The 25,553-nt window shown below is 31.3% G+C and overlaps 5 protein-coding genes across 6 annotated transcripts; 3 read left to right on the forward strand and 2 right to left on the reverse strand.

Moving 5' to 3' along the window:
- Positions 1–1,814: 1,814 nt before the first annotated feature.
- LOC125868886 (ethylene-responsive transcription factor ERF119-like) lies at positions 1,815–2,327 on the forward strand. The gene has a single exon (XM_049549452.1). It carries the CDS (start codon positions 1,815–1,817, stop codon positions 2,325–2,327), a length of 513 nt encoding a protein of 170 aa, XP_049405409.1.
- Positions 2,328–6,552: 4,225 nt separating this feature from the next.
- LOC125869096 (3-ketoacyl-CoA synthase 6-like) lies at positions 6,553–9,019 on the reverse strand. The gene is made up of 4 exons (XM_049549654.1): positions 8,217–9,019; positions 7,454–7,856; positions 6,868–7,019; positions 6,553–6,755 (listed from the first exon to the last, which is right to left on the reverse strand). The coding sequence occupies exons 1-4, from the start codon at positions 8,983–8,985 to the stop codon at positions 6,595–6,597; spliced, it is 1,485 nt and encodes a 494-aa protein (XP_049405611.1). The 5' UTR covers positions 8,986–9,019; the 3' UTR covers positions 6,553–6,594.
- Positions 9,020–13,222: 4,203 nt separating this feature from the next.
- LOC125867981 (3-ketoacyl-CoA synthase 6-like) lies at positions 13,223–15,287 on the forward strand. The gene has a single exon (XM_049548575.1). It carries the CDS (start codon positions 13,327–13,329, stop codon positions 14,806–14,808), a length of 1,482 nt encoding a protein of 493 aa, XP_049404532.1. The 5' UTR covers positions 13,223–13,326; the 3' UTR covers positions 14,809–15,287.
- LOC125867982 (protein FLX-like 3) lies at positions 15,041–18,927 on the reverse strand. Of its 2 annotated transcripts, none has more exons than XM_049548577.1 (4): positions 18,790–18,927; positions 15,677–16,211; positions 15,382–15,512; positions 15,041–15,288 (listed from the first exon to the last, which is right to left on the reverse strand). In XM_049548577.1, the coding sequence occupies exons 2-4, from the start codon at positions 16,207–16,209 to the stop codon at positions 15,164–15,166; spliced, it is 789 nt and encodes a 262-aa protein (XP_049404534.1). In that variant the 5' UTR covers positions 16,210–16,211; positions 18,790–18,927; the 3' UTR covers positions 15,041–15,163. The 2 variants fall into 2 exon arrangements, with proteins under 2 accessions (XP_049404534.1, XP_049404533.1); XM_049548576.1 differs by lacking the exon at positions 18,790–18,927 and adding an exon at positions 16,322–16,349.
- Positions 18,928–24,315: 5,388 nt separating this feature from the next.
- Positions 24,316–24,974, forward strand: LOC125866902 (uncharacterized). The gene has a single exon (XM_049547289.1). It carries the CDS (start codon positions 24,375–24,377, stop codon positions 24,855–24,857), a length of 483 nt encoding a protein of 160 aa, XP_049403246.1. The 5' UTR covers positions 24,316–24,374; the 3' UTR covers positions 24,858–24,974.
- Positions 24,975–25,553: the final 579 nt, after the last annotated feature.

A 25,553-nucleotide genomic window follows, 5' to 3' on the forward strand; every position in this document is an offset into this window, starting at 1 on the left:
TTTAAAAAAATTTCCAATAATTAAATCCCAAAAAATAACATCAAACAAAAATTTTGCTAGATTGTATCCTGTTGGTGTTTGGAAGAGAAAAAGTGGTAAATTTGGTGCTGAAATCAGACACCAAATCAACAAGAAGAATATTTGGCTGGGTACTTTTACCACTGTTGATGAAGCTTCTGCAAGATACAAGTCTAAGAAGCTTGAGTTTGAAGATATGATCATAGCTAAAAATACAAAAAAAATCAGACTTCTAAAAAATCTGATAAAAAAACTTGTTCTGGTAATGGATCTAAACAGAAGTCATCAATGAGTGTTACTGAAAATTCAAATCCATCAAAGGGAGTAGAGGAAAAAATCAAAGAAGAAATTGGGAATGAAGCGGATGAAGAACTATTTAAGGGGACCTGGGTGAAAATTTCAGAGGGCAGCGAAGTGAAAAATTCACATAAGTAAGAGGTTCCAGTTGTTGATAACTATGGATATTTGGTTGGTGAAATTAGTGCTATGGATGATCTTAGCATAGATAAGTAATTTTATGGTCCAAAAAATGAGAAAAAAAGGGTCAAGAATAACAATTTTAGAACTATTGGAGGTTCAAATTTTAATTTTAGAAACTTTCAGAGGCTTTAGGTCTTTGTGATTAGCTTTTCGATATAATCTATGTTGTTATGTTACAATAATTGTTAAATCAATGATTTACTTTTTAATGAATGAAATTAAATTTCTTTTTGAAATGAAAAAATCAGTATAGTGATAGTGAAATGAAATTTTGTTTCTCCATTTTAATTATATTATTGTCTTTTTGTTTTAGTGATTAGAATTTCTTTGATTCTAAGATATATTTGTTATCATATCATAAAATAAATACTAGTATGGACATCTGACAAGACCAGGCCATTAGCTTCTAGGTATTAACCCTTTACCCTAATTTGTCCACAAACACCTATCGAAGCTCATGTTTTACGTAAATTGAAATTGCGACATGACTTATCTAATCACCTTTATCAAATTTATCTATGGTCTATCTCTACTTCTCCTTAAAACATTCATATATAGTCAGCCTCTCACACCTCCGCACTAGGACATCTCGCATGCCTGAACTATCGAAATCTCATTTCTTGCATCATGTCCTCCACCGAAGTCACTTCCACATTGTCTCAAATATCCTTATTTTCAATCATATATCTCCTAATATACACATACATGCATCATAACATTCTTATTTCTGCAACTTCAAACTTCTTAACGAGAGAGTTCTTGACTGGCAAACTCTCCACCCTATACAACATAGTTAGTCTAAGTATCGCTTTGTAGAACTTGACTTCAAGCTTTGGTAGAACCTTCTTATCAAATAAGATTTTGGATGCAAGCCTCCATTTCATCCAACTTGCACCAATTTGATAATTATACCAAATTGGGAGATTTTAATATTCATTGTCAAATTAGGACATTAATAGATTGGATATGTAGACGGTAAAAAAAATCAAATGTTGCAATTTCTCAAAAAAATAAAATTATCCGGATAATTTGATTAATTTTTTTTTAAAATTTATATAAAATGTATTTTGTTAAATCTTTAACTTAGGTTAGATTGAATCTTGACTCATTTATTGTCTTGATTCTTTAATTATGCCCCCATTTAAATTTTAGTCAACCTGCCAATTGTCACCCTATTTAATATGTTTGTTTATATATATATATATATATATTCATAATTTAACTTATTTTTCATCCCTTGGTTTGCTTTTCTACAAATTTCTTTATTGAAATAGCCCTACCCCTCCGCCCCCCTTTTTAAAAAAAAATCTCCAATCATGAATTCCCAAAAAATAACATCAAACAAAAATTGTGCTAGATTGTATCCTGTTGGTGTTCGAAAGCGAAAAAGTGGTAAGTTTGGTGCTGAAATCAGACACCCAATCGAAAAGAAGAATATTTGGCTGGGTACTTTTACCACTGTTGATGAAGCTTCTGCAAGATACAAGTCTAAAAAGCTTGAGTTTGAAGAATTGATGATAGCTAAAAATGCAAAAAAGGATCAGATTTCTGAAAAATCTGATAAAACAACTTGTTCTAGTGATGGATCTAAACAGAAGTCATCAATGGTTGTTACTGTAAATTCGAATCCATCAAAGGGAGTTGAGGAAAAAATCAAAGAAGAATTTGGGAATGAAATGGATGAAGAACTATTTGAAGGGACCTGGGTGAAAATTTCAGAGGGCAACGAAGTGAAAATTTCACATAAGTTAGGGGTTCCAATTGTTGATAACTATGGATATTTGGTTGGCGAATTTAGTGCTATGGATGATCTTAGCATAGATAAGTAATTTTATGGTCCAAAAAAGGAGGGAAAAGGGGTCCAAAATAGCAATTTTAGAACTATTGGGGGTAAAATTTAAATTCTAAAAACTTTCAGGGGCTTTAGCTCTTTGTGTTTAGATTTTCGATATAATCTATGTTGTTATGTTACAATAATTGTTAAATCAATGATTTACTTTTTAATGAATAAAATTAAATTTCTTTTTAAAAAAAAAAAATTAGTATGGTGATAGTTAAATGAAATTTTGTTTCTCCATTATTATCTATATTTATTGTCCTTTTATTTTGGTGATTAGAATTTCTTTGATTCTAAGATATTTTTGTCATCATATTCTAAAAATAATTTGGAAACCCTAATCCACAATATTACCTTCTTATTTTTATTTTGTCATTTTCACTTGCAAAATATTGCTTTGAAATATTTTTCTTGAAGTAATAAATTTATCAAAAATATTGCTTTTGTACTCTCTTTTTTATTGAAATACCCCCCCCCCCAAAACTCCCCCACCCCCACCCCCACCCTTTTTTTAAAAAAATAAAATCCAATCATGAAATTTCAAAAAATAACATTAAAAAGTTATGCTAGATTGTATTCTTTTGGTGTTCGAAAGAACAAAAATGATAAATTTGGTGTTGAAATCAAACACCCAATCTGTAAAAAGAAAATTTGATTGGATACTTTTACCACTTTTGATGAAACTTCTGAAAGTTACAAGTCTAAGAAGCTTGAATTTGCAAAACTAGTCATAACTAAAATGCAAAATCAAGTCAAATTTTGAAAAATCTGATAAAAAAACTTGTTTTAGTGATGAATCTGGAAAAAAAATCATCAATGGGTGTTACTAGATATTCGAATCCATCAAATGGATTCAGGAAAAAATCAAAGAAGAAATTGAGAATGAAATGGATGAAGAACTACTAAAGGAGGCCTGAGTGAATATTTCAGAAGATAACAACGTGAAAATATCACATAAATTGGGGGTTTCAATTGTTGATAATTATGGATACTTGTTGGGTGAATTTAGTGTCTTGGATGATCTTAGCATATATATGTAATACTATGGTCCAAAAAAAGGGGAGAAAAGGATCTGAAATAGCAATTCTGAAAGTTTTGAGGGTACAGGTTTTGATTTTACAAACTTTCAGGGGCTTTAGGTCCTTGTGATTAGTTTTTCGATATAATCTGTGTTGTTATGTTACAACAATTGTTAAATTAATGTTTTACTTCTCAAGGAATGAATGTAACTTTGATTTTTTAAAATTAGTATGGTGTTAATGAAATGAAATGAAATTATGTTTCTCCAATAATAAAAATAATAATTGTGTTTTTATTTGAGAAAAGGGTCTGAAATATACCGAACTTTGATCGAAATTGTAGTAACGATACCAAACTTTGGAAAGGACCTTTTACCCCTCTACACTATTTAATAGTGTATTTAAAAGGTATATATATGTCCACGTGGACATCATAAATATTGCATAATTATAAATAATAATGTGTCCACGTGAACACATATATACATTTTAAATACACTATTAAATAGTACAGGGGGGTAAAAGGTCCTCCATAAAGTTTGGTATCGTAACAGCAATTTCGGCCAAAGTTGGAGTATTTTTTAGACCCTTTACCCTTTTTGTTTTGATAATTAGAATTTCTTTGATTTTAAGATATTTTTTATCATAATCTTATAAATAATTTGGGTACTCCTAAATCCGAAAGATTACCTTTTCAGTTTTTTTTTTTGGCATTTTCATTTGTAAAATATTGCTTTGAAACTTTTTTCTTGAAGTCAAAAATTTATTGAAAATAATTTATTTTTTTATGAGTAAGAGTAAAATCAGTATATATTCTTTTTCTTTCTTTTGCATTTCAGCAATAAAATTATAAGGAATATGCTATTTTTTTCCTTTTTTTTTCACCCTTAGTTTGTTTCTTATCACTATTTGCACAAAAAGTAAAAACTATTCATTCACAATTTAAATTAGACACTTCAACCTTAATAGTTCTTGTCAGTAAACTTATTTTCACTTGCGTTTAATTAAATTCGTCAAAAAAATATGGACAAAATCTAAATAAAAACCCAAAAAAGAAGAAGAGATTTTTGCTTAAATGAATCGACTTGCCTTAGGTCCAAGAAGACCGATTAGCCCAACAAGCATTTTTATTTGTTTTCTTTGCCCCTACATAATCTTCTATTGCAACTTCTTTTTGTGTATATCAATTAGGTAAAAGATTATTAGGTAGCAGTGTGTTATTTTATTATCCTTCTATATAAAATATACATGTTTTTGTTACTATCAGTTTTATTCTTATGCTTTTGTACTTCCTTTTTTGGATTGCTTTGAGATGTCTTTTTCTTGAATCGAGGATCTATTGAAAACTACCTCTAAATAAGAGTAAAGTCTGCATATCTACATTGGACATGTTGTTGTTAGCCATATTAGGTTTGAATTATGTACATTGAACATGTTGTAGTTGTTAGCTCATATTAGGTTTGATCCAAAAACTCAAATGGATTATAACAGTATGTTACAATGGATTCAAATTAAAGGTAAATACAACTAAAATATCCATATCATAAAGAGTACAATAATAATCTCCACGAAAGACTACAACTTATAAATTCACACTTCTAATAGTTTAGGTAAGAAACTAAAAAAAAATGATAGTTTAGGTGTGTTTTTGACACCTATCTCTATATATAATAACACACACACATATATATATAAAAAAAAGCTTTTTTCCTGTACAAGTTATAGAATTTTCTTGACATACCAAAAAATTCTAGGGAAGCAACGATGATATTCATAATTGTTATTAGAACTTCTGAGTCCTTTTACATAAATTTCTGACTTCGTTACTATGTTGATAAAAAATGTAGCAGGTAGATGTGTTGCTGTATAGGACAATAAGATACTCCATTTGTCCATTTTTATTTTTGGTCCGTTAAAAAAAATGTAAATTTTATATTCAAAATAATTTAACATATTTTAATTATTTTATTTTATTATGAATGATATGATTTTATAATTACATAAATATTTATAATTCTAAAAAATAATTCTTGTCCAACTTTATATATAATGAAACCTACTAGAGTACTATAACATTGAATAGTGACTATATGTAATAAATTAGAATACTCCTATACCCTTAATAGAGTAAATTCCAATTAAATATATTGGACCTTGATATGTTTTTTGTTTTGTTTTTCAGTTAGGGTTCAGTATTCTTTTTAAAATTTAATTAATTTTGATTTGTATAGAAAAAATTATATACATTTTTAAAAATTATGACAAATAATTCGAGACTGAGGCACCAAACATCAACTAAACTTACCTATTTTAAACCAAACATAAAAAATTAATTAGAAGGACGACCGACTTATCGGATCGAAAACAACCAAAAATGTCTTCCATAAATAACTTGATGGAGGTAGGTCAAATAAATAAATGCATGTCCATATAGCTATTGCTGCAATCTAAATAAATTCTTTTCTCAATAATTTTTAAAGTTATTCCAAAATTATTGATAGTTTATGTATCCAATTTCTTTCTCTTTTTTTTAGTTTAATTTTTAATATTTTCATTCTACATTTATTGACATAACTTGTTGTGATTTACTTGAATTAATAGTCGAGTTTATATAAGGAGAGAAATCGAGAACAACATCGATGAAGTGACATGTAGAGGCGAACTAAAATTTTTAAATTTATTAATTTTTAAATTTAGGACAAATAATTTATTGCATTGAATAAATTACTTATATATATTAAGTAAATTTTTTAACATAAACAATGTATAATTATAAGAACTATGTCATACCATTAGTACATATAATTGACCTCCGCCTCTTCTATGGAATATTTTGCTTCTAAAATCATGAAAGTGAGTATCGAATATTAAACGAGAACTAAAAGAAAGAAACTTTCAAAGTCAGGACTCTTTTTTAGCTAAATATATAGAGATAACGGAGTCATTCTTGTCCACGGCGTATTAAGACAGGTATCAATTAATTGAAAAATTATACTATTTATACCTCGTATGGGTAAGAATTGTTTTTATATATATTTACTACTTCTATCCAACTTATGTGATACATAGTCCGGCATATATAGTTGCATCAACTTTAATTTATTTCATATAAATTAAAAAACACGCATTCTCATATTATAACATACAATTAGACTAATTAAGGAAAAAAGGAAAACGACATGCAAACAAATTAATGAAAACACACTTAATTAACTAAATTCATGAATTAATTAAAGATAATTAGAGCCTAACAACATCTGGAATATCAACAGGATATCTATCAATGCAATCAGCCCATGGATTATGATCATCTACTGGAAGCTTGATTGTTCTATTACACTTCCAAACGGCACTATTACACTTAAATCCACTCCCAAATGCAATTTGCCAAATTCTGTCACCTGTCGAGACATAATATATAGTAAAATAATTACGTGTTATACAAAATCATACTATATTTTTATTGTAATAGTTTAAATTTTTAAATAATATGATCATGTAATTCAACGTTACCTTTCTTCATTCTCCCCTTTGCTTCAATGTAACTCATCTCATACCATAGTGACGACGATGATGTGTTACCGAACCGATAAAGCGCCATTCTCGAGGCCTCCACATGCTCTGCCGATAGTTGTAGGTTGTTTTGTAGCTCATCTATTACAGCCCTGTTGTAAAAATAAAGTAAAATCGTCGCAAGTACATGAATTTACTTTATTTGTATTTCATATGTTGATAATGTGTCAGTAAGTAAATAAAAATGTGTACTTATGACAACTTAAGTTTTGTTTTTTGAGTCAGTCACATATTTCAACGTGATCTATCTGAACAAACAAAGGTCCTAAATTCGATAAGATGGTCACACGCACATATTCAATCAAAATTTAACATAAGGATATATGAATGACATGAAAAAAGAGAGTCTAAAATTAACTTATGATACATGTATTAAATTAGGTACATTTTAATTAGATGAATTTGTGTACTTACCTAAGTAAGCGCTTTAGTTTTTCTATGCAAATCAAATAGGAAGAAATTACGAAAAAAAATACTTTATTTTCAATAAAATTTGAGTGATTTGAAGAAGTAAAGAAGAATATACCTTCCTCCAGCGTGTATGCAAAAATGTTCAAATGCTAATTTGAAATCCGGAATATAAAGTTTCATCTTAGACTTGAATAATTTTCGGCATATGAGGGTAAGAAGGAAGAGAAGTTGTTCCGAAGCGGGTAGAACAAGTGGTCCAATTGTTGTAATATTAGATTTCAATGCTTCTCCTGCAACTTGCATGAGATCTATACACAAATTTATCCCCACTTTCCCTTCCGGGTCTTCTTGTTGTTGTACACACCTAAAAGATTTATCATCCGCACCTTTGTGTGTCCTGACTATGTGTACTAGACGGTACTTAGCCCGACCCCGGTCTGATTTTCTGTTAGACAAAAGTATGGCTGCTCCTCCCATTCTGAATAGGCAATTCGTAAGTAACATCGATCTCTCCTTACCTAAATTGAAAAACAATAAATAATGAAACAGATCCAAAATTTTAACTTTATGACTATTACCGCTCAAAATTTACAATATTTATACTTATTAATAAATTACTTGAGTTCAAAATTTTCAAAAAAAAAAAAATGTGTCGAGTCAAATACTGCTACATAATTAAATAGGAAAACTACAACCCAAATAGCTTTGAGTCATCTAGTTTACAAAATGTGTATAAATAATGTATAGTTTATACAAAATATACATGTATACGTATAATATACATACCTATACGCATCATATATACAATTGAAGTATATAGGTAATGTATATATATTTCGGTCTTGTTGATAAACTAGATGACTGAAGAGTACGTTTACCTAAATAGCCATTTGGTGTGAGAATCTCAGTGCTAATAACCACAGCATTTGAATTAGGGTATTGTTGAAGTATATCACGAGCTAAATCAATGGATATTACCCCAGCACTACAGCCCATTCCAGATAAATTAAAACTCTTTATATTACTCCTCAATTTATACTTGTTTATAACCATAGCCGAAAGTGAAGGAGTTGGTGAAAAGAGGCTACAATTGACAACAAGTACATCAATGTCTTTAGGTTTTAGCCCCGTTTTCGCCAAAAGCGAATCCATAGCTGAAAATATAACTAGTTCAGCTTCTTCTCTAGCTAAATCCATAGTAGGAGTTGGTGGAATATAATGCATCGCGGGGGGTAACGCTGTTTCTTCACTAAGACCAGAACGTTCAAGGATTTTCATTTGAAAACGAACACTTTTAGGCTCAGAAGACAAAATCAGGTGTGCGTGTTCCATAAAGGCTGCAAATGGGATACGACATGTAATAGGAGGGCGAAAACACGCGTAATCTACTAAGTATATGGTTCTTGGACGTGACATTATGTAACATGTTGTTACATAACTTATGAAGAATAATGAACAAACTAAGTGAATTGAAGTAAGGGAAAGTGAGTTGTAAAAATTGAGAAGGTCATTTGGATTTGATTGAAGAAATTGAATTAAAATTGTAGCCATAATTGGTACTAACAAAAATGTTAAAATGTTGTTCACTAGGTATTGGTAACATAATTTGACATACCTTAGCTTTATTGAATGAGAATTTTCAGGCATTTTTGGGATTATTTGGAAAAATGAAGAAAAAAAATGATATGTTTCACTACAAATAGTTAGAGGAATATTTAGAGTGGAGATATACAGACTACATAAAGAGTGAAGAATTTAATGGTATGGCCATTGGCAGATGGAATGATAATGATAACCAATTTTTGGTGGTACACGTGTCCTAATCTAGCTATGTCCTAATCTAGCTAACTTAGTACAAAGTGAGTTAAGAGCATATATATACTTTTCAAAAATTGATTTTAAAACGTAGCGGAATATATTATATCTGTTCGAATATTAATAGTGAAACACATTATATTTGTGTAGATAATGTCTTGCATATTAATAATGAAATACATTATATATGTGTTGATAGTGTATAATAAGTATATCCGTACATATATAAAATTTCTCTAGTGCAATACACTATAGAGAAATACACTATGTTTAAGCGCATAACAATAACGAAATGCATTGTATTCACACTTTTAGAATATCCTTGTATATTATATCAAATATTTAAGTCATGTACGGAAAATATTTAAATCTATAAATGAAAATTAGGTGTAAAACGATAAATTCAGATAGGTCCCCCTGTTGTAAATTAAAGGCTAGTATTGTCACTACAGCGTGAAAAATAAATGAGCAATTATACATTAACAAGGACTATATGTGGACCAATAAGAAAAAAGAAAATTCATACTAATTTAATTACCAAAGTGTCCTTATACAAGAAATCAAGATCAACAGAGGCGGATCTAGAGCATAACGAATAAGTTTATTCGAATCTCGACAAAAAATTACACAAATAAGACATTTTAAACTTAAATATTGAGCTTCATGAATATAAAATTAGAAAGTATTATATTTTTTTTGGAATATCTATAGTGGAAGTTTCATTTTATATGTTAAAAAAATAGAAGTTACATCGAAACTTCACATAAAAAAAATACTCCATATGTTTTAACTATCAAACTTTTTAATTCCTTAACATAATTAAAATGAAGAAAATTTATATCCATACACTTGGATAATAAGTAGTTCTTGCTAATGGTTAAAGAAAAAAGGGAGGGGGGGAGGGACGACGGGGTTAAACTTAGGATATTTATTTCTTACATTTCTTTTAAATTATTTCACGAAAAATAGTATTTTTTAAGTTGAGAATATATCAAAACATAAAATTTCTAAAATGGAAGTAAGTAGTTTCCATATATATACACTACTTTTTTTAGAGTCACTTATGAAAATTGAAGATATACTAAATATATTATTATTATTGCTAAACGTAACGAAAAATATTTGAATTAACTACTTGAAACTCGAAAAGGAAAATTACTGATAAGACTAATTATTATCCAATCAAACTTAAAAACATTGCATGTGTATTCTGCAGATTTAATTAAGACATTACTTAATTGCATGATAGCTGGCAATGTACGTAAGAAATGCTAAATTTAACCTATCGAAACTCTACTATTTTTGATAATATAGTTAACTTTAAAAAAATAAAATTGGCAGGGGCATAAGTTTAGATTTTTGTATCATAATATCCGAAAACTAGTTCTTTGATCTCACGCACTTGATTTTTCTTTTCTATTTTTCTTTCAATATTTGACCTATTTAGAAAAACAGTCGTGATTTCCAATCAATTTAGATTGTCGTTTATGGCTCTGGGCTAAATCAACGCGCCATTGCTTCGTTCGATATGATGTCTTTGTTCTCATCTAAGAGTTAATGACTTTAGTTTCTAAAAACTTATGCTCCACTAAGTATTATAAGTTTAATTGCTATATGGTAAAATTAAAATCTAAAGACCAACTATTTGAAAGACAAAAAATAAAAATCAATGAAAAGGTAAAACATGCCGTTGTATGATGATGACGACGAGATGTGCTGAATTAAGAGAGAGGAAATATATAAATTTATTTCTCAATTATAATAAATTTATATAATTTATAAATATTGAGTACAAGTAAATTATATTCGCAAGAAGTTATACCTTCGTAGCCAACAAAACATCAACTACCTTTGCCAACTATTGAACGTACTCCTAACTTTCAAGTTCAAATGAATTATTATATCACAAATGTAAACAACAATAAATGAACAGCTTTCGATTTTTGTCTTGCAACTATTTTCAATATATATATATATATATATATATATAACAATTCAAGTTACGAGGAGGTAAGGTTGCATTCTAAGAGGATGAGGGCTGATCGATTTTCGGGTGTACTCATATTGAAAATGCATGACTGAATATTCTAGTTTGACTTCGGTGATACAGCTGCAGTAGGTCTGTTGATGGACATGGTATATTGTATATTGAGTGGAGTCAAATCATACACTAAAGCTTAAAAAAAAAAAAATTACCTACATTTGCATGGCTTTTAATTTGAAAATCACATTTTACTTGGGTTACACAATTGAATAAAATTTAATCCAAAGATGGTAGTTTTTGTTTGGTGATGACCTCCTTTTAATCATACTCATTGGAAGCTACTCGAAAATCAACTAAAATATCGATTAAAATATAGTAATCATATTTAAGAGGCAGACCGATTGAGTATTTGAAGTTTAATAAATTTCTTAATACAAACATATATACCAGGTTTGAGCTATAACTTCTTTTGTGAATGTGCCCTAGTAAGAAAATCTATAACTCTATCTAAATTAATTTATATGACATTATTTGATTAAAAATGAAGCTTATTAGAAAAAATAAAAGAACACTACATAATATACAGAAATCCCTATATAATCTTGTGTTCATAAATAAGTTCGGTAGAATGTTCTTACCAGTAAAAAATGAATGTTAGAATAAAATAGATTCTTAATATCGAAAGATGTCAATCTTTTTTTCAATAAAAAAACGAGAAAAGAATATTACAAATGAAGAAACGAAAAGAGATCATAACAAAAAGGGTAAAATTTTATCTTTACCCGATATTTCTAACACATCATAATTAAGTCATAAACAATTAAGATGAGTATATGTAGCATTGAAGCCCCGATTAAATGGATCGTGCACTGTAGTAGGCTCCATTTGGAGTGACGCTCCCAATAGGATTTTCTCCATACCCAAGGCCCAATAGGATTTTCTCCATAACCAAAGCTCAAATCTAAGACTTCTGATTAAGCATGAATCAGTCACATCGCTGCATCAAAATCCATTTAATTGGTCATATATTAAAAGGCATGAAGCACATCTTCCTAGTTTCAAATTAGGTTTAACTTCAAGTTGTTGGATTAAACTCTTTCTACTTTTGTCATAGTAGTACTCCAAATAAGGCCTTCTACATACTTCTTTTAAGTATACTTAGTTAAGACTTTTACGTAGTAGTTCAATGTTCATTATATCCAAAGTATTTATCAATCAATGTTTATTTACTTTTATATCCATCAAAGTATTTATTCTTTCTAGCTTTTGTAGTTTTTGTAGCTAATTTTTTTTAAAAAAAAAAAATTCTCTACTTATATTACTTTTTCTTTTCTCTTTTTCTTCCCTTGTTTTTTCTTTATTTTTCTCCAACTCCACACTTAATTTTGGCTCCTTTCTTTCTATTCTTTTATATTTATCCTTTATATCAATAAAAAAAATAACTGATTTAATATATATATATAACAAAATAAAAAATGAAAAGGACAGCAGTCACGTCACATATGTTGTGTTGCATCGATCACTTCATGAATATTTACGTTTGAATCATATACGTACTGCTTTGGTCAATAATAGTGGGCATTCCGGTAATTTTCTTTGTCACGTGTGAGTAATTTAGTACTCCTAATTAATAAGTATTACGATCAACAAGGACTTTGGTGGGATGGTAAGTATGCATTCATCATTAGCCAGAGGTCTCAGATTTGAGTCCCCCGAATACGAAGTCGCCTTTGTTATGGAGCACTTTACACCCCAATTAATATAGGTACATAACACAGGATGGAAAAACAAAAAAAATAAGTTTATGAGCAAATTATGATAATTACTTTGTTATTGATGGGAAGTTCTTCTCCGAAAGACCAAACCAAACTATAGTTTAGTCAAAACAACTGGATAATATTTTATTAGTCAACTAATGTTATGTCATATACTAAAACAGGCAAGACTTGAAGAGTGGGCGTTGGCTGTTGGCTACCAATCTACCCTTCACTTACTTCACTTATTTCTATGATGAAATGATCCTTTTTGTCTTATAAAATGTCTCCTATAATCATCTCACTATCCATATGTTCCCGTGCAGTGACATTCTTGAATAAAGTCTATCCGAACTGAAATAGCACTTCTCAGATCAGGCTATACCTCTCCAGCTACTGATCAAAATTAAAACTTTCATAATCTTTAAGACAAATATGCCTCAGGCTCAGAGATCAGTTAAACTCAAGTGTGCAAAACTTGGGTACCAATATGTTGTGAATCACTTCTTGACATGTCTATTGTTGCCCATAATGGCTATGGTTTTTGTTCAAGCTATTCAACTAGGCCCTGAGGAAATTTCCAATCTTTGGAACTCCATTCAGTTTGATTACACCAAAACTGTCTGTTCATCTTTCGTTGTCATCCTCGTGTCCATTTTATACTTCATGTCAAGGCCTCGAGGGGTTTACCTAGTCGATTATGCATGTTACAAGCCACCTCTGTCATTGCGCGTCCCCTTTTCAATCTTCATGGAGCATTCAAGAATCATACTTAGTTCAGAGCCAAAGAGTGTTGAATTCCAACTGAAGATTCTTGAGAGGTCTGGTTTAGGAGAAGACACATGTTTGCCACCAGCAATTCATTGTATCCCTCCTGCACCTAGCTTGGACACTGCAAGAGAAGAAGCTGAAATGGTGATAATTTCAGTCATGGATTCTCTCTTCAAGAAAACAGAGGTAAAGCCTAAAGATATCGACTTTCTTATAGTGAACTGTAGCCTTTTTTCGCCAACGCCATCTTTATCAGCAATGGTGGTTAATAAGTACAAAATGAGAGACAACATCAAGAGCTATAATCTTTCAGGAATGGGGTGTAGTGCTGGATTGATCTCCATTGATTTAGCTCGTGATCTTCTCCAAGTTCATCCCAAATCGATTGCTGTGGTTGTCAGCACAGAAATCATCACGCCGAATTACTACAGAGGCAAAGATAGATCAATGCTCCTACCAAATTGTCTGTTCAGAATGGGAGGTGCAGCCATACTTTTATCAAACAAGTGGTGGGCAGATCAACGGCGAGCCAAGTACAAGTTGCTGCATACAGTGAGAACACACAAAGGATCTAACGACAAATCTTATAATTGTGTATTTGAAACTGAGGATTCAGAAGGTAAAACAGGAATTTCCTTGTCAAAAGATCTAATGGCCATAGCAGGGGAGGCATTGAAGTCTAATATAACATCACTTGGACCACTTGTTCTTCCTCCATCAGAACAACTTCTGTTTCTCTTGTCACTCATTGGCCGAAAGGTCTTTAACTCGAAACTGAAACCATATATTCCGGACTTCAAACAAGCGTTTGAACATTTCTGCATTCATGCTGGTGGAAGAGCGGTGATTGATGAACTGCAGAAGAACTTGCAGCTGTCTGCAGAACATGTTGAGGCATCGAGAATGACTCTGCACCGGTTTGGGAACACGTCTTCTTCATCATTGTGGTATGAACTGAGTTATATTGAAGCTAAGGGAAGGATGAAGAAAGGTGACAGAATTTGGCAGATTGCATTTGGGAGTGGATTCAAGTGTAACAGTGCTGTTTGGAAGTGTAACAAGACAATAAAAACTCCAAGTGATGGACCTTGGTCTGATTGTATCCATAAGTACCCAGTTTATATCCCAGAAATAGTAAAGCTCTAGGAGAATATAATCAACAATAGCAGAGAAGAATATTTGTGGTTAAATCTGCTTTTGCTCTTACCTCTTGTAAGCTATATGGAACTTATATGCCAATGCAATTCATAGAGTCCATTCAGTTGTGAAGCATGCATATGACAATCTATAGTCAGCACGACGATACTACCACAATAACAACTCATTAGCTTATAATTGAATAGAAAGATGTGAATGATGTGTTCTTAAGCCCAAGGTCCAATCGGAAAATCTTGGTTTCATAGCATATTTGTTTCATAAAATTGAGAGTTACATTTCTAAAAGGGGAGAAAACATCACATTACATTTCACTTCAAGTGCTGTCACTATATATATATAGCACTCAACGTCTGGGAGGACCACGATTGTCATAGGAACCCCAACCACCGCCACTGTATGGATCACCATATGCTCCACCGGGATATCTCATCTCAGGGCTTCCATTCATCATGCCATAGGCTCCTACACCTAGATGAAATAGAGAAAATATAAACTAAGTTGTTTCCACGGCTCAAAAGTTTACATCATAAAATCAGATAAGAAAGGAGATAGAGAACTTACCAAGGCCTCGTCCAACTTTATCTGCTCGCAGCTTTTCAATTTCACGAGCCATTGAAATGAGATTCTTCTCCATAGATTGATTTTGTTCCACCAGTTCTGTATTTGCTTTCTTCTCATATTCAAATTGCCTCCTACAATTTCATCATCAAATTGAATAGTCAAAAAGAGAAGTTATCACAAGTTGGTCATCACATACATTATAACAAATGAGGCTTTTGACACCGGAGGACCATTATAACAAAGTATTTCATGTTTATTCATCTTTTCTTAGGGGGGGGAAGTTTTAACTTCATACCTTGCTTCCGCCAATTCTTTCTGCAATTTAGCAATATCAGTCTTCATAGCTGATAGTTGCTTATTCTCAGTTTGTAGTCGATTAGTATCATTAGTAAGAGTTTGAACTTGGGCAGATAGCTCTTTCTGTAAAGAAATTAGCTTCTGAGATTCAGCTCTCAATTGGATTACCTCTAACCTCAGAGGCTCCGTAGATCGAAGATCAGCCTCTAACTTCATTCCTCTTTCAATATACTCTCGTAACTGTGCCTCATTGTCAGCACGCATTTTGGGAATGACCTGACTTAATCTATGTATATCATCTTTTACAGCAGATAATTCCCTTTCAAGCATAACATTCTCATCAATCACCTGTCTGTTTTCAGCAATAAATCTCTGCATGTCCCTATGCTGGAGCTCTAGTTCCTCCTCAAGGACTGATGGATGAGGAGGGAGGGGTCCTGGTCCTCGCTGCATAATAACCCGTGGTGGTGGCCCATCACGGAATCCTCTGAAGTTGTCAGGTTGACGAGGCATACGATTTCTACCGGCCATAACTACGACGAATCAACAAAGAAAATAAATTAAGTTCGTAAAAAGTTGAGAGAAAGAGAACTCATAGGAAAAAACACCCTAACAGTAAAGGAGTGATAAAGCATAGACTTACTAACACTATACATGACAAGAAAAATTGATTTATGCCCAGTAAATCCATAACAGATGCCTTCCTTTTACTAAAAATAATGATGAAAAGCTATAGGAAGCAAAGAACATCTATACATAATAATTTAGTGACTCAGAGAGGCATACAATAGTGTCAAGAAGAGTCTTTTGGTGGCAATAGAAGAAAGGAATCCATATCGAATATATAAATGTCATAAGACGTATGCAAGAAGCAGATTGTCACAAGTGTGAAAAAAGTAATAGGGAATACAATGGAGTTCCTCATAACTGTGGGTTCAGACCGAATATTCTATTAAACCTGTACTTCTTTACCTTACAAATGAATGAGCTACCAAACGATAGAGAATAAGGTCTCATGGTGTATATTATTTGTGGACAATATTGTGTTGGTTCACAAGATTAGTCAGTGTGTCAACTAAAAGCTTGAATTATGTAACACAATGTAAAAAATAATGGTTTTATGATAAACAGAAGTGAAACAGAACATATGTACTGCAAATCTAACTAGCGTAAGAAGAGAAAGATTGAGGAGAGATTAGACGGATCCAAATGCCTAAATGAAGAAAATTCAAATATCTAGATTCAATCAGGAGGATGACATGAGAGAAGAAGATGTAACACATAAACAAAATAAGAATGGTTGAAATGGAGTACTACAGGAATGTTGCACTATAGAGAATGACTACCTACCTAGGTGAAAGGCAAATTCAATAGAACGGTTGTAAGACCAACAGTGTCATACAACAATGAACATAGGGCCTTTAAGGTCCAGCATATCCATAACACAAGTGTCGCACAAATAGTTATGTTAAGATGGATCTGAAGTCAATCAATTATCACATCTAAAAGAAGGTACAACCAGCACATATAGAAGAAAAAAATGAGAGGGGGTACATGGAAAATCACAAGTAGATAGGTCCATAGTTTTGTCCTGCATGGACCTTTTAAGGCACCGGTTCGTGAACGCATGGTCTCTCTGTAAAATTAGATATTTTATGCATATAATTTCTAAAAAACTTTCTAAGGCAGACAGGAATACTGCAACTTAGTATCTCAAACTGCCTCGTGTATTTGTCCTTACGTCGTAATGGACAACAAGCAGCAAGTGCTGCAGATTAAAGCAGTTCAGTCATCAGGTATAGGAATCTTGAGGTACTGTAACATGGAGTAGAGTCAAGGTCCCTTAAAAGAAAGCCATTCATTTAGATGCCACCCTCTGTAATTATGTCAACAACCACTTAATTATTTGTCACTACACAAACCGACACACATGATTCTTAAGAAATGCCAGATTTTCATAAGACATGACTGGAGAACTACTTATAGAATTTGCCTCATAAACATTGACCTTTGATCAAAAGGCAAGGGTGCAAGGCAAAGACCAGCATTTCAACCATTCTGACAAAACAATAGCGGTGTTATAATTAAACAGAACTCACTGAACTACTACCTAGATTCCTAATTTCTAGTATCAATTATTCATCCACTAAAATCCATTATCCACCACAGTTCACTATACTATTTTTCTTTCTGACTAGCACATGCACGTGCACGAGTAGAGAGAGAGACTTAAATGTTTTTATATTCTGAGAAACAACCTCTCTACCTTCACAAGGAAGAGGTAAGGTTGTGTACACACTACCCTCCCCAAACCTGACTTGTGGGATTACCCTGGGTATTATGTTGTTGTTGTTGTTGTTGTTGTTGAAGATTTTGATAGAACCTTAAGTTGTATACTTCTCGCTGGTAAAATGAATCAGTGGGAATTACACAGATCCAGAGCCTAGACAACAATTTTCCATGCGATATGATTTTGAAAACTAAATCGAACTCTATTTCTGGATATTTAGAGAAAAGACTTTCACATAGACCAAGCATGTAATTACTAGGAGTTATACTCAAATGAATGGATTCCAACCAAGGAATGAGCTAATATGCAGTTCAAGTCTACACCTTTTTTACTATTTTGCTAATTAGAATAAGATAAGCCTCTGGTAATACTCCACCGTATATTTCATACAAACGCAAAAACTTCGTATTACCAAATCCTTACACAAGCACAGATGCTAATCAAGTTCCTCAGACAACTAATTCTACAAATTTGCAAGCAAATTTTGCCACTCTCATACTCAGTGAAATTAACTAATTAATCGAACATATTAGTTTCAATCGTAACAAAAAACAAATTAGTTCGTGTTCATGAGTCCTTCCACACAAAAGAAAAGCTTAATTATACTAGTAAATCTAAATTTCATCACATCTACAAAAACTAAGTTATAATTCTAAAATTATGTACAGAAAAAACCGATAAACTCATCATCCACCGCCACAACCACCAGCGGCAAAAAAAAAATCCGGCACGCGATGTAAAAGAGGTAAAAATATATGCAGAATTTCAATACAAAAAGTAAAACAGATTATAAAATTCAATCTGACGGAGAGAGAAATTACCGGTAACTAAGAAATACAGCTACTTCTTCGACGACGATGAAGCTACGGTGGAGAACGGCGAAGATACACAAGCTAAAACGCCACTATGTGCCGTAAAAAGTGCCTCTTTAATTTTGGACTTTGTTAATGGGCCGAACGAATAATAATTACCGGGTTACATGCACGACCCATTCATTTTGGGACTCTTATTTAACGTATAGTCAAAGTGTATATACTTTTATAAGTTTAGTCACTTCATAATCAACTTCTTACATTTCTAGCGGAATTTGCAAAAATTGGGCATATTGTTTTCTGAAATCAAGTTTTTAGATATTTTTATTTAAAATTTAGAACTCATTTCCACGTCACTAATGCTGGAGTTATCGAAGCCAAGGTTGTCTGAGGCTAGTAATGGAAATTTACTTCAAATATTTTTTATTACTTTTGTTGAATTGTTTAGTGTAGGAAGGAAGATAAAAGAAAACATATAAAAATATTGGAGCATGTTAGTGTGAAGGAGCTCTCAAGAAATAAAATGGAAGAATAAAAGAGTAATATTAACAACTCGTGTAGGGAATCCATGGTCCCAATAGTGTAAAATAGAAATAGTGTAAGGTCTCTATCCCTTGCATTATTTGTTTTCCTAACTTTTTAGATATTTTGGTATGATTTACCTACTAATTTGTACGTACAACATGTTTGTTGCAAGATAGTAATTTTTTTTAGCTCGTGAAAGAACATCATAGTCTACAATGAACACGTGAGAAAAAGTATTTTTAAACATTTCTGTATTAAGTTTTCACTTTCCCCTATTTTATTTCCTTTAGTAACTAACTATAGTAGATGAACCACAGAAATAATTATTGACCATAAAAGTACTAGTCCACCCATAAAAGATTCACATTTCTTCTAAACAATATCAAACTAGGATTATTTAGATTGTGATATAAAAGGTTCATTTGATATATGTCAAGATTGTCGTAACTTAATCAGAAGATTGATAAAAATTAGATACATATAATCTTAACTTAATAATGTGTCAGATACATTTGTAAATCTCCAATACATGCATGTATATATTTTGTCAAATATATACACTTAATCATATACATACACTAATAAAAACTGAATACATGTAATTTAACTCAACAATGAGTCAATACATCAATAATGTGTCATATACATTAATAATGTGTCAGACACATGCGTAAATCTCCGCTTATTATTTCCACTAACAATTACTTTTTTTAGAGCAACAATAAGCCTCGAAGTAAGAGAAACAACAAACAAACTAATACTGGATTTTTTCAATTACATTCACGGCTAATCCGACATCTAACCACGATGATGTTTGTTTCACCTTTTGAGTTTTTGTTGTGAGCAACAATGTTGTGTGGTTGTGACTTACCGTTAACATCACCGGAGTCGAAGGGAAGAATGAGCTAGCGATGGTGATTCTCCGTCGGAGACAGGAGTGCTAAGTGGTGGAGGACGGTGGGGGATTGGTTAATCCAGGATTCATCGAAGAAGAAACAGAGGAGAGGGCGAAGAGAGAGTGAATTTGAGAGAATTTAGGGAGAGAGTGAGTTGATTTGGAGTGAATGCATAAATTATGGAGAGAATTAAGTGAACAGATAATTAAGGGCTTTATTTTAGGCTAATTTAAAAAAAATATGTATCTTAATGTATCTAACTTAAAATATAGTACAAAATTCCTAATTAATAAAAATATATGTAATTATTTGAAAGTATAGATAGAATTAGGATAAACGATATGAATGTTTGTTTGACAAGGTAGTTTTTTATTAGGGGAACTTATATAAATCTCATTAGTTTAGGAGTTAATTACTTAGATACACTCTAGTTTGCAATATTACGTCTTACCATATTTTGGTGCCTCTAGATAAGTGTATCTTGGATACATAGGGTCAAATTTATGTGTAATTTGTTCTAGATACATTGTATCCTAGTGGATTCACATGTATATGATATACATAGCGAATTTCGCTCACCTCTCTCCCATCTCACTCGCCCCTCTCCCTTACATCTAGTATCCCATATACATTTGAATCACACTTGCCTCCCTCCCCTATCTCTCTTGCCTCTCTCCCTATTTTTGTGTATCTGGTAGTAAAAATACAAATATCTAAGTGTAAGATATGTACGAACTCTTAATTAGTGATAAAATATGTAATATTTTGAAAGTATAAGTAATAACAGTATATATAATAGTGAAGTATGTCTAATTACGTAGTTTTTCTTTTTTTATTATAAAATATAAGAGAATATAATTTGGGCTTTTATCCAAAAACACTCTGGGCTTATCTAATTTCCAATATGGGTTTAAGTACTTTTTGAGTCATTCAGATAGCAACATATGTAAAGCCCATCATGTGCATCACAAGAAAACATACACTAATTATGGTCCCAAAGGGACCACATTTTTCTAGGAATTTCTCAAAATGGGCCCACATTGCCTGGACTCATTTCCAGCATGGGTAACTAGGCCCATTAATGTAACATGAGCTCTTGGATTTTATTTTTTAAAAATAAAATAAAATATTGTAATAAAAATAATAATTGGGAAAAAATAAATCTATGATGGTAACTTATCAATTGAACTTTTTAGGGGCTACATGGTCTATAAATTTTTATATTTCTAAGATACTAATGTATGAGTTGTACTTGTTCTTACATTCCACAGATTTTTTTGAAAAAAATCAAAAATATTGTACCTATAAGTATCTTAATATAGATCCTCTCTGATATTTTTGTTCTAATAAAAGATATTTTTTCATTCTAAAAAGTATGACAACAATAACAACAAGCACAATGTAGTCTTACTTGATGGGTTTGGTGAGAGAAGAGTGTACGCAGATAGATCCTCGACTCAAAGAAAGGAAAGTAATTCAAAGTAACTATAGAAAAATAAAATGTGAAAATAAAGAAATCATGACACATAGTGTGACAAGCATTATATATAATCAGTGGCGTAACCAGAAATTTCATGAAGAGTGTCCAAGAATTGTACACGAGTACATTTTTTCTTTTGGATGAATGAGTGCACTAGAAATTTTAAAATTAAACTACGTAGTATACATGAAAAAATTTGAAAAAAAGTATGTGATATACATGAAAAAATTTGAATGAGAGCACTAGAAATTTTAAATATACATGAAAAAATTGAAGAAACAAAAAAGGCTTAAAGCTATTACTAGCGAGATTTGAACTCACAAACGCTTAAAGACTTGGCTCTTTCAAGGCACCTTAAATCACTAGGCTACAACACCTTGTTATGTTAAGAGTGTCTAGAATACGTTATTTAACCACTTTGTATATCATTTTATTTGTATATACGATATAATTTTCTGACGAAGGATATCCCATTGGCCACCCTAAAGACTATGTAGCTACTTCCCTGTATATAACATTCCGAAGTAAAGAACAATAACAACTAAATAGTACGACAACCGAGAGATATAGAGAGTATGACAATATTGTTACTATTATGAGAAACTTATCCCATTATCATCTATTCATTAAATGAGTCTTTAATCTTATCCCATTATGATCTATTCATGAGAACAATTGTAATCCAATTAATTTGTTCCTAACTTTTATTTTTTTGACTTCGATCGTAGCTAGGCATTGCATGTGTTTGCCTTATCCATTTTTCACTTTGACAAACAATTAATTAAAGAAATTAAACATTATATGTATGTGACGTTCATGACGGAAAGCAAACCTCTAATACACATTATATTTTAGGAAATCTCATATCAGAATGAAAGAAGAAAGTTAGGTACCTCATGAGGATTAAATTCATAATACAGGCTAAATTCAAAACGAATAATATCTTAAGAGTCAAACCAAAACCGTGCATGGGAGAATTCTATAGCATAGCAATAACAATTTTTAAAAAAAGTCATTATCAAAGCCGTGACACTTGACATGCTTGTCTATAATAGATTTACAACTTTATATATATTTAGAGGGACAAATTTACACATCACACTTATCCACTTTCATGTTCTTTTTTTTTCTCCAAACCATTATATTATTTTTTAACTCCATATTTAATTTGTTAATGATATGAATTTTAGACATAATTCAACCTTAAAAGTTGACTTGTGAGTAAAGTTTAGTCCAAAACCATATAAAGAATACAAATTCTTCTTTATCCTACCGATGTAGAACTCAACATTAAACAAAATAAGGCACGAGAGATAAAGTGTGTGTTTGACACGTCGAAAATCATTCATATTTATTTTTCCCAACATTGTTTGATTTTATCATTTAATCTCAAATTATTTAATGGAAGAAGACACAACGGATAATGTATTTGTTGTGATTGAAGTTACTTTCCATGAAAAGTCAATTTCTTATATGACTAATCGATTTTATGTTTGCATTTCCCAATATTATTTTGTGTTTTAATTCGTATTAAATTGAAGAAAACACAATATATAAATATAATTTGGAGTGATGAAAGTAATTTTTTTTGAAATATTTCTTTTACGAAAGTCATTTTCTTGTGTAACGATCGATCGATGTCATGTTTATTTTTCCAAGCATGATTATCTTATAATGTAATATATCTAATTGGTGACATACATAGACAAATATAGAAGAGGACATAACAGTCGATTCACCATCATCTTTTATTCCCCTATGGTAACCTAAATTATACGTTGTTTCATTTTTATCCTGTATTTATATTGTTTGTCCATTTCAAACTGATTATCTTTATCGACTCAAATTTTATTTTTTGAGTTGTGACTTTATGTGACGTTGATTTCTGAGATGTATGATCACTCAATTAATAATTAAAATTTTAGGAATATTTTTTTTTTATTGAAGAAAATTAGAAGTAAGAAATTCTTTCGGAAAGAGTTTCCTTGATCAGTATTACTATCCTATACTACCCTATTTTTTCATTTTATTATTACCTGTTATTTCATTTGGCTCGGTTATCATATTGTCACTATAGTAAAAATAATTTTTAGCGGCAATAAATATACACATTAATAAAAAGAGATATTTGTTTTTTATCATCATTAATTAATTGTCATTGATTCACTATCGCTATAAGCTTTAGAGATGTTTACAAAGAAAATCAATTGTCGCTAAAAATACATAGTTAGCGGTAATTAAGTTATTGTCATTAAAAATCATTTTTGATATAATGTGTTTGTTGTTAAAATATTATTTTTTTCTCAATTATTTATTACTTGTCTTCTTCACTACTATATTATCTTTTTATACCGATTTTGATAAGCTTAGCTTAAGTCGATATTCCATCAAAAACAACTTTTCTATCTTCACAAAATAGAAATAAAATTGCGTTGACAATACCTTTTCCGGACTTTACTTATCAAACTACACTAATATGTTGTCGTTACACAATAGACATGTTCCCTAAAATTTAAGTAGCGCAATCGATTGTTCATCTAAAATTTCACCTTGTTAGTAAGATTTCGATTCTCATAAATTTACTAGGTGGTGGGGCCCAAGGAAGAGAAGATAAGGGTCATATGGATGTGTGAATTAAAAGTACAAAAATTAAGATGACATTTCCTTTAGCTTTGCAAATTGAATGAGAGACAATGGCTGCTTCTACATCCATTTCTCTCTCCTTCCTTGTAATAAACCCTAAATCACCTCTTTTTCCTCCACAAAATCTATCAATTTCACCCTCGAAAAACCTCCACCCTCACAAAATCCACCTCCCAAATCTACCAATTTCATCCAAAATAATCCCAAATCGGAGAATTTCCGCTGTTTCAGAGCTATCAGAAGTGAATCTCGATGAAACTGCCGATCAAATTGTTTCATCCACCGGTGGCGACGGAGTTTCCACCGTCATTCAATCGCTTTTGGTCATTGCTTTCGTCGGATTATCCATTCTAACCGTCGGAGTAATCTACATTGCTGTTACGGATTTTTTGCAGAAGAGAGAGAAGGAGAAATTCGAGAAAGAAGAAGCGGCGAAGAAGAAGAAGAGCGGCCGGAAGGGGAAAATTGTAGCGAAAGCTAGAGGTGGACCTCGAGGATTCGGGCAGAAGGTTGAGGAAGCTGAAGATGATTAGGGATGACAATGAGGCGGGATCAAAGAGGTTATGGTGCGGGTTTAGTTTGAACCCGCACAAACTTCAACCCGCCCGCACAATTTTACTTTGTTAGATTGTAATTTGTATTATTTTTTTACAGTACGACTACTAAGTAAGTAGTAGTAAAATTTGTTGGTGAAAAACAGAAGAAGCTAGCATGTGCAATCATTTGAGTTGATAATATTTACGTGCATTTTCTATTCATATTCATAATAAATAGAGCGCAAAGAGAAAGATTATAGGTTACAATTTCTAATAATAATAATAATAATATATTACTACCTTCGATTCAAAGTATATAGGGAGTTTAATTAAGTATATGATTATTGATTTAAAGTTTATGAATTAGGTAGTTGATTGTGATATGTTATTTAGTTCATTTTCTACTTGACGAAATCATTGTTACTATGTTTCATATACACAAATTAATTATTATTTTTAAATGAAATATGTGGTTTATTAAATTAGTCTTATTTAATGATGTTGTGAAAATTTAAATTTGTCTATTATAACTTTATATAGTTAGTTAATAATAAATGTAGTATGAAAAGGAGTAATAACATTCTCTTGATTTACTAAAATAAACAAGTATGAAACATTTGTTTTTGGTATAAACACCAAGTAAAATAAAATAGAGGGGGTGTAAACAATTACTAATGGTTATAATCCCAAAAC

Source organism: Solanum stenotomum, chromosome 6 (genome assembly GCF_019186545.1).
Source record: "Solanum stenotomum isolate F172 chromosome 6, ASM1918654v1, whole genome shotgun sequence".
Classification (NCBI taxonomy): domain Eukaryota; kingdom Viridiplantae; phylum Streptophyta; class Magnoliopsida; order Solanales; family Solanaceae; genus Solanum; species Solanum stenotomum.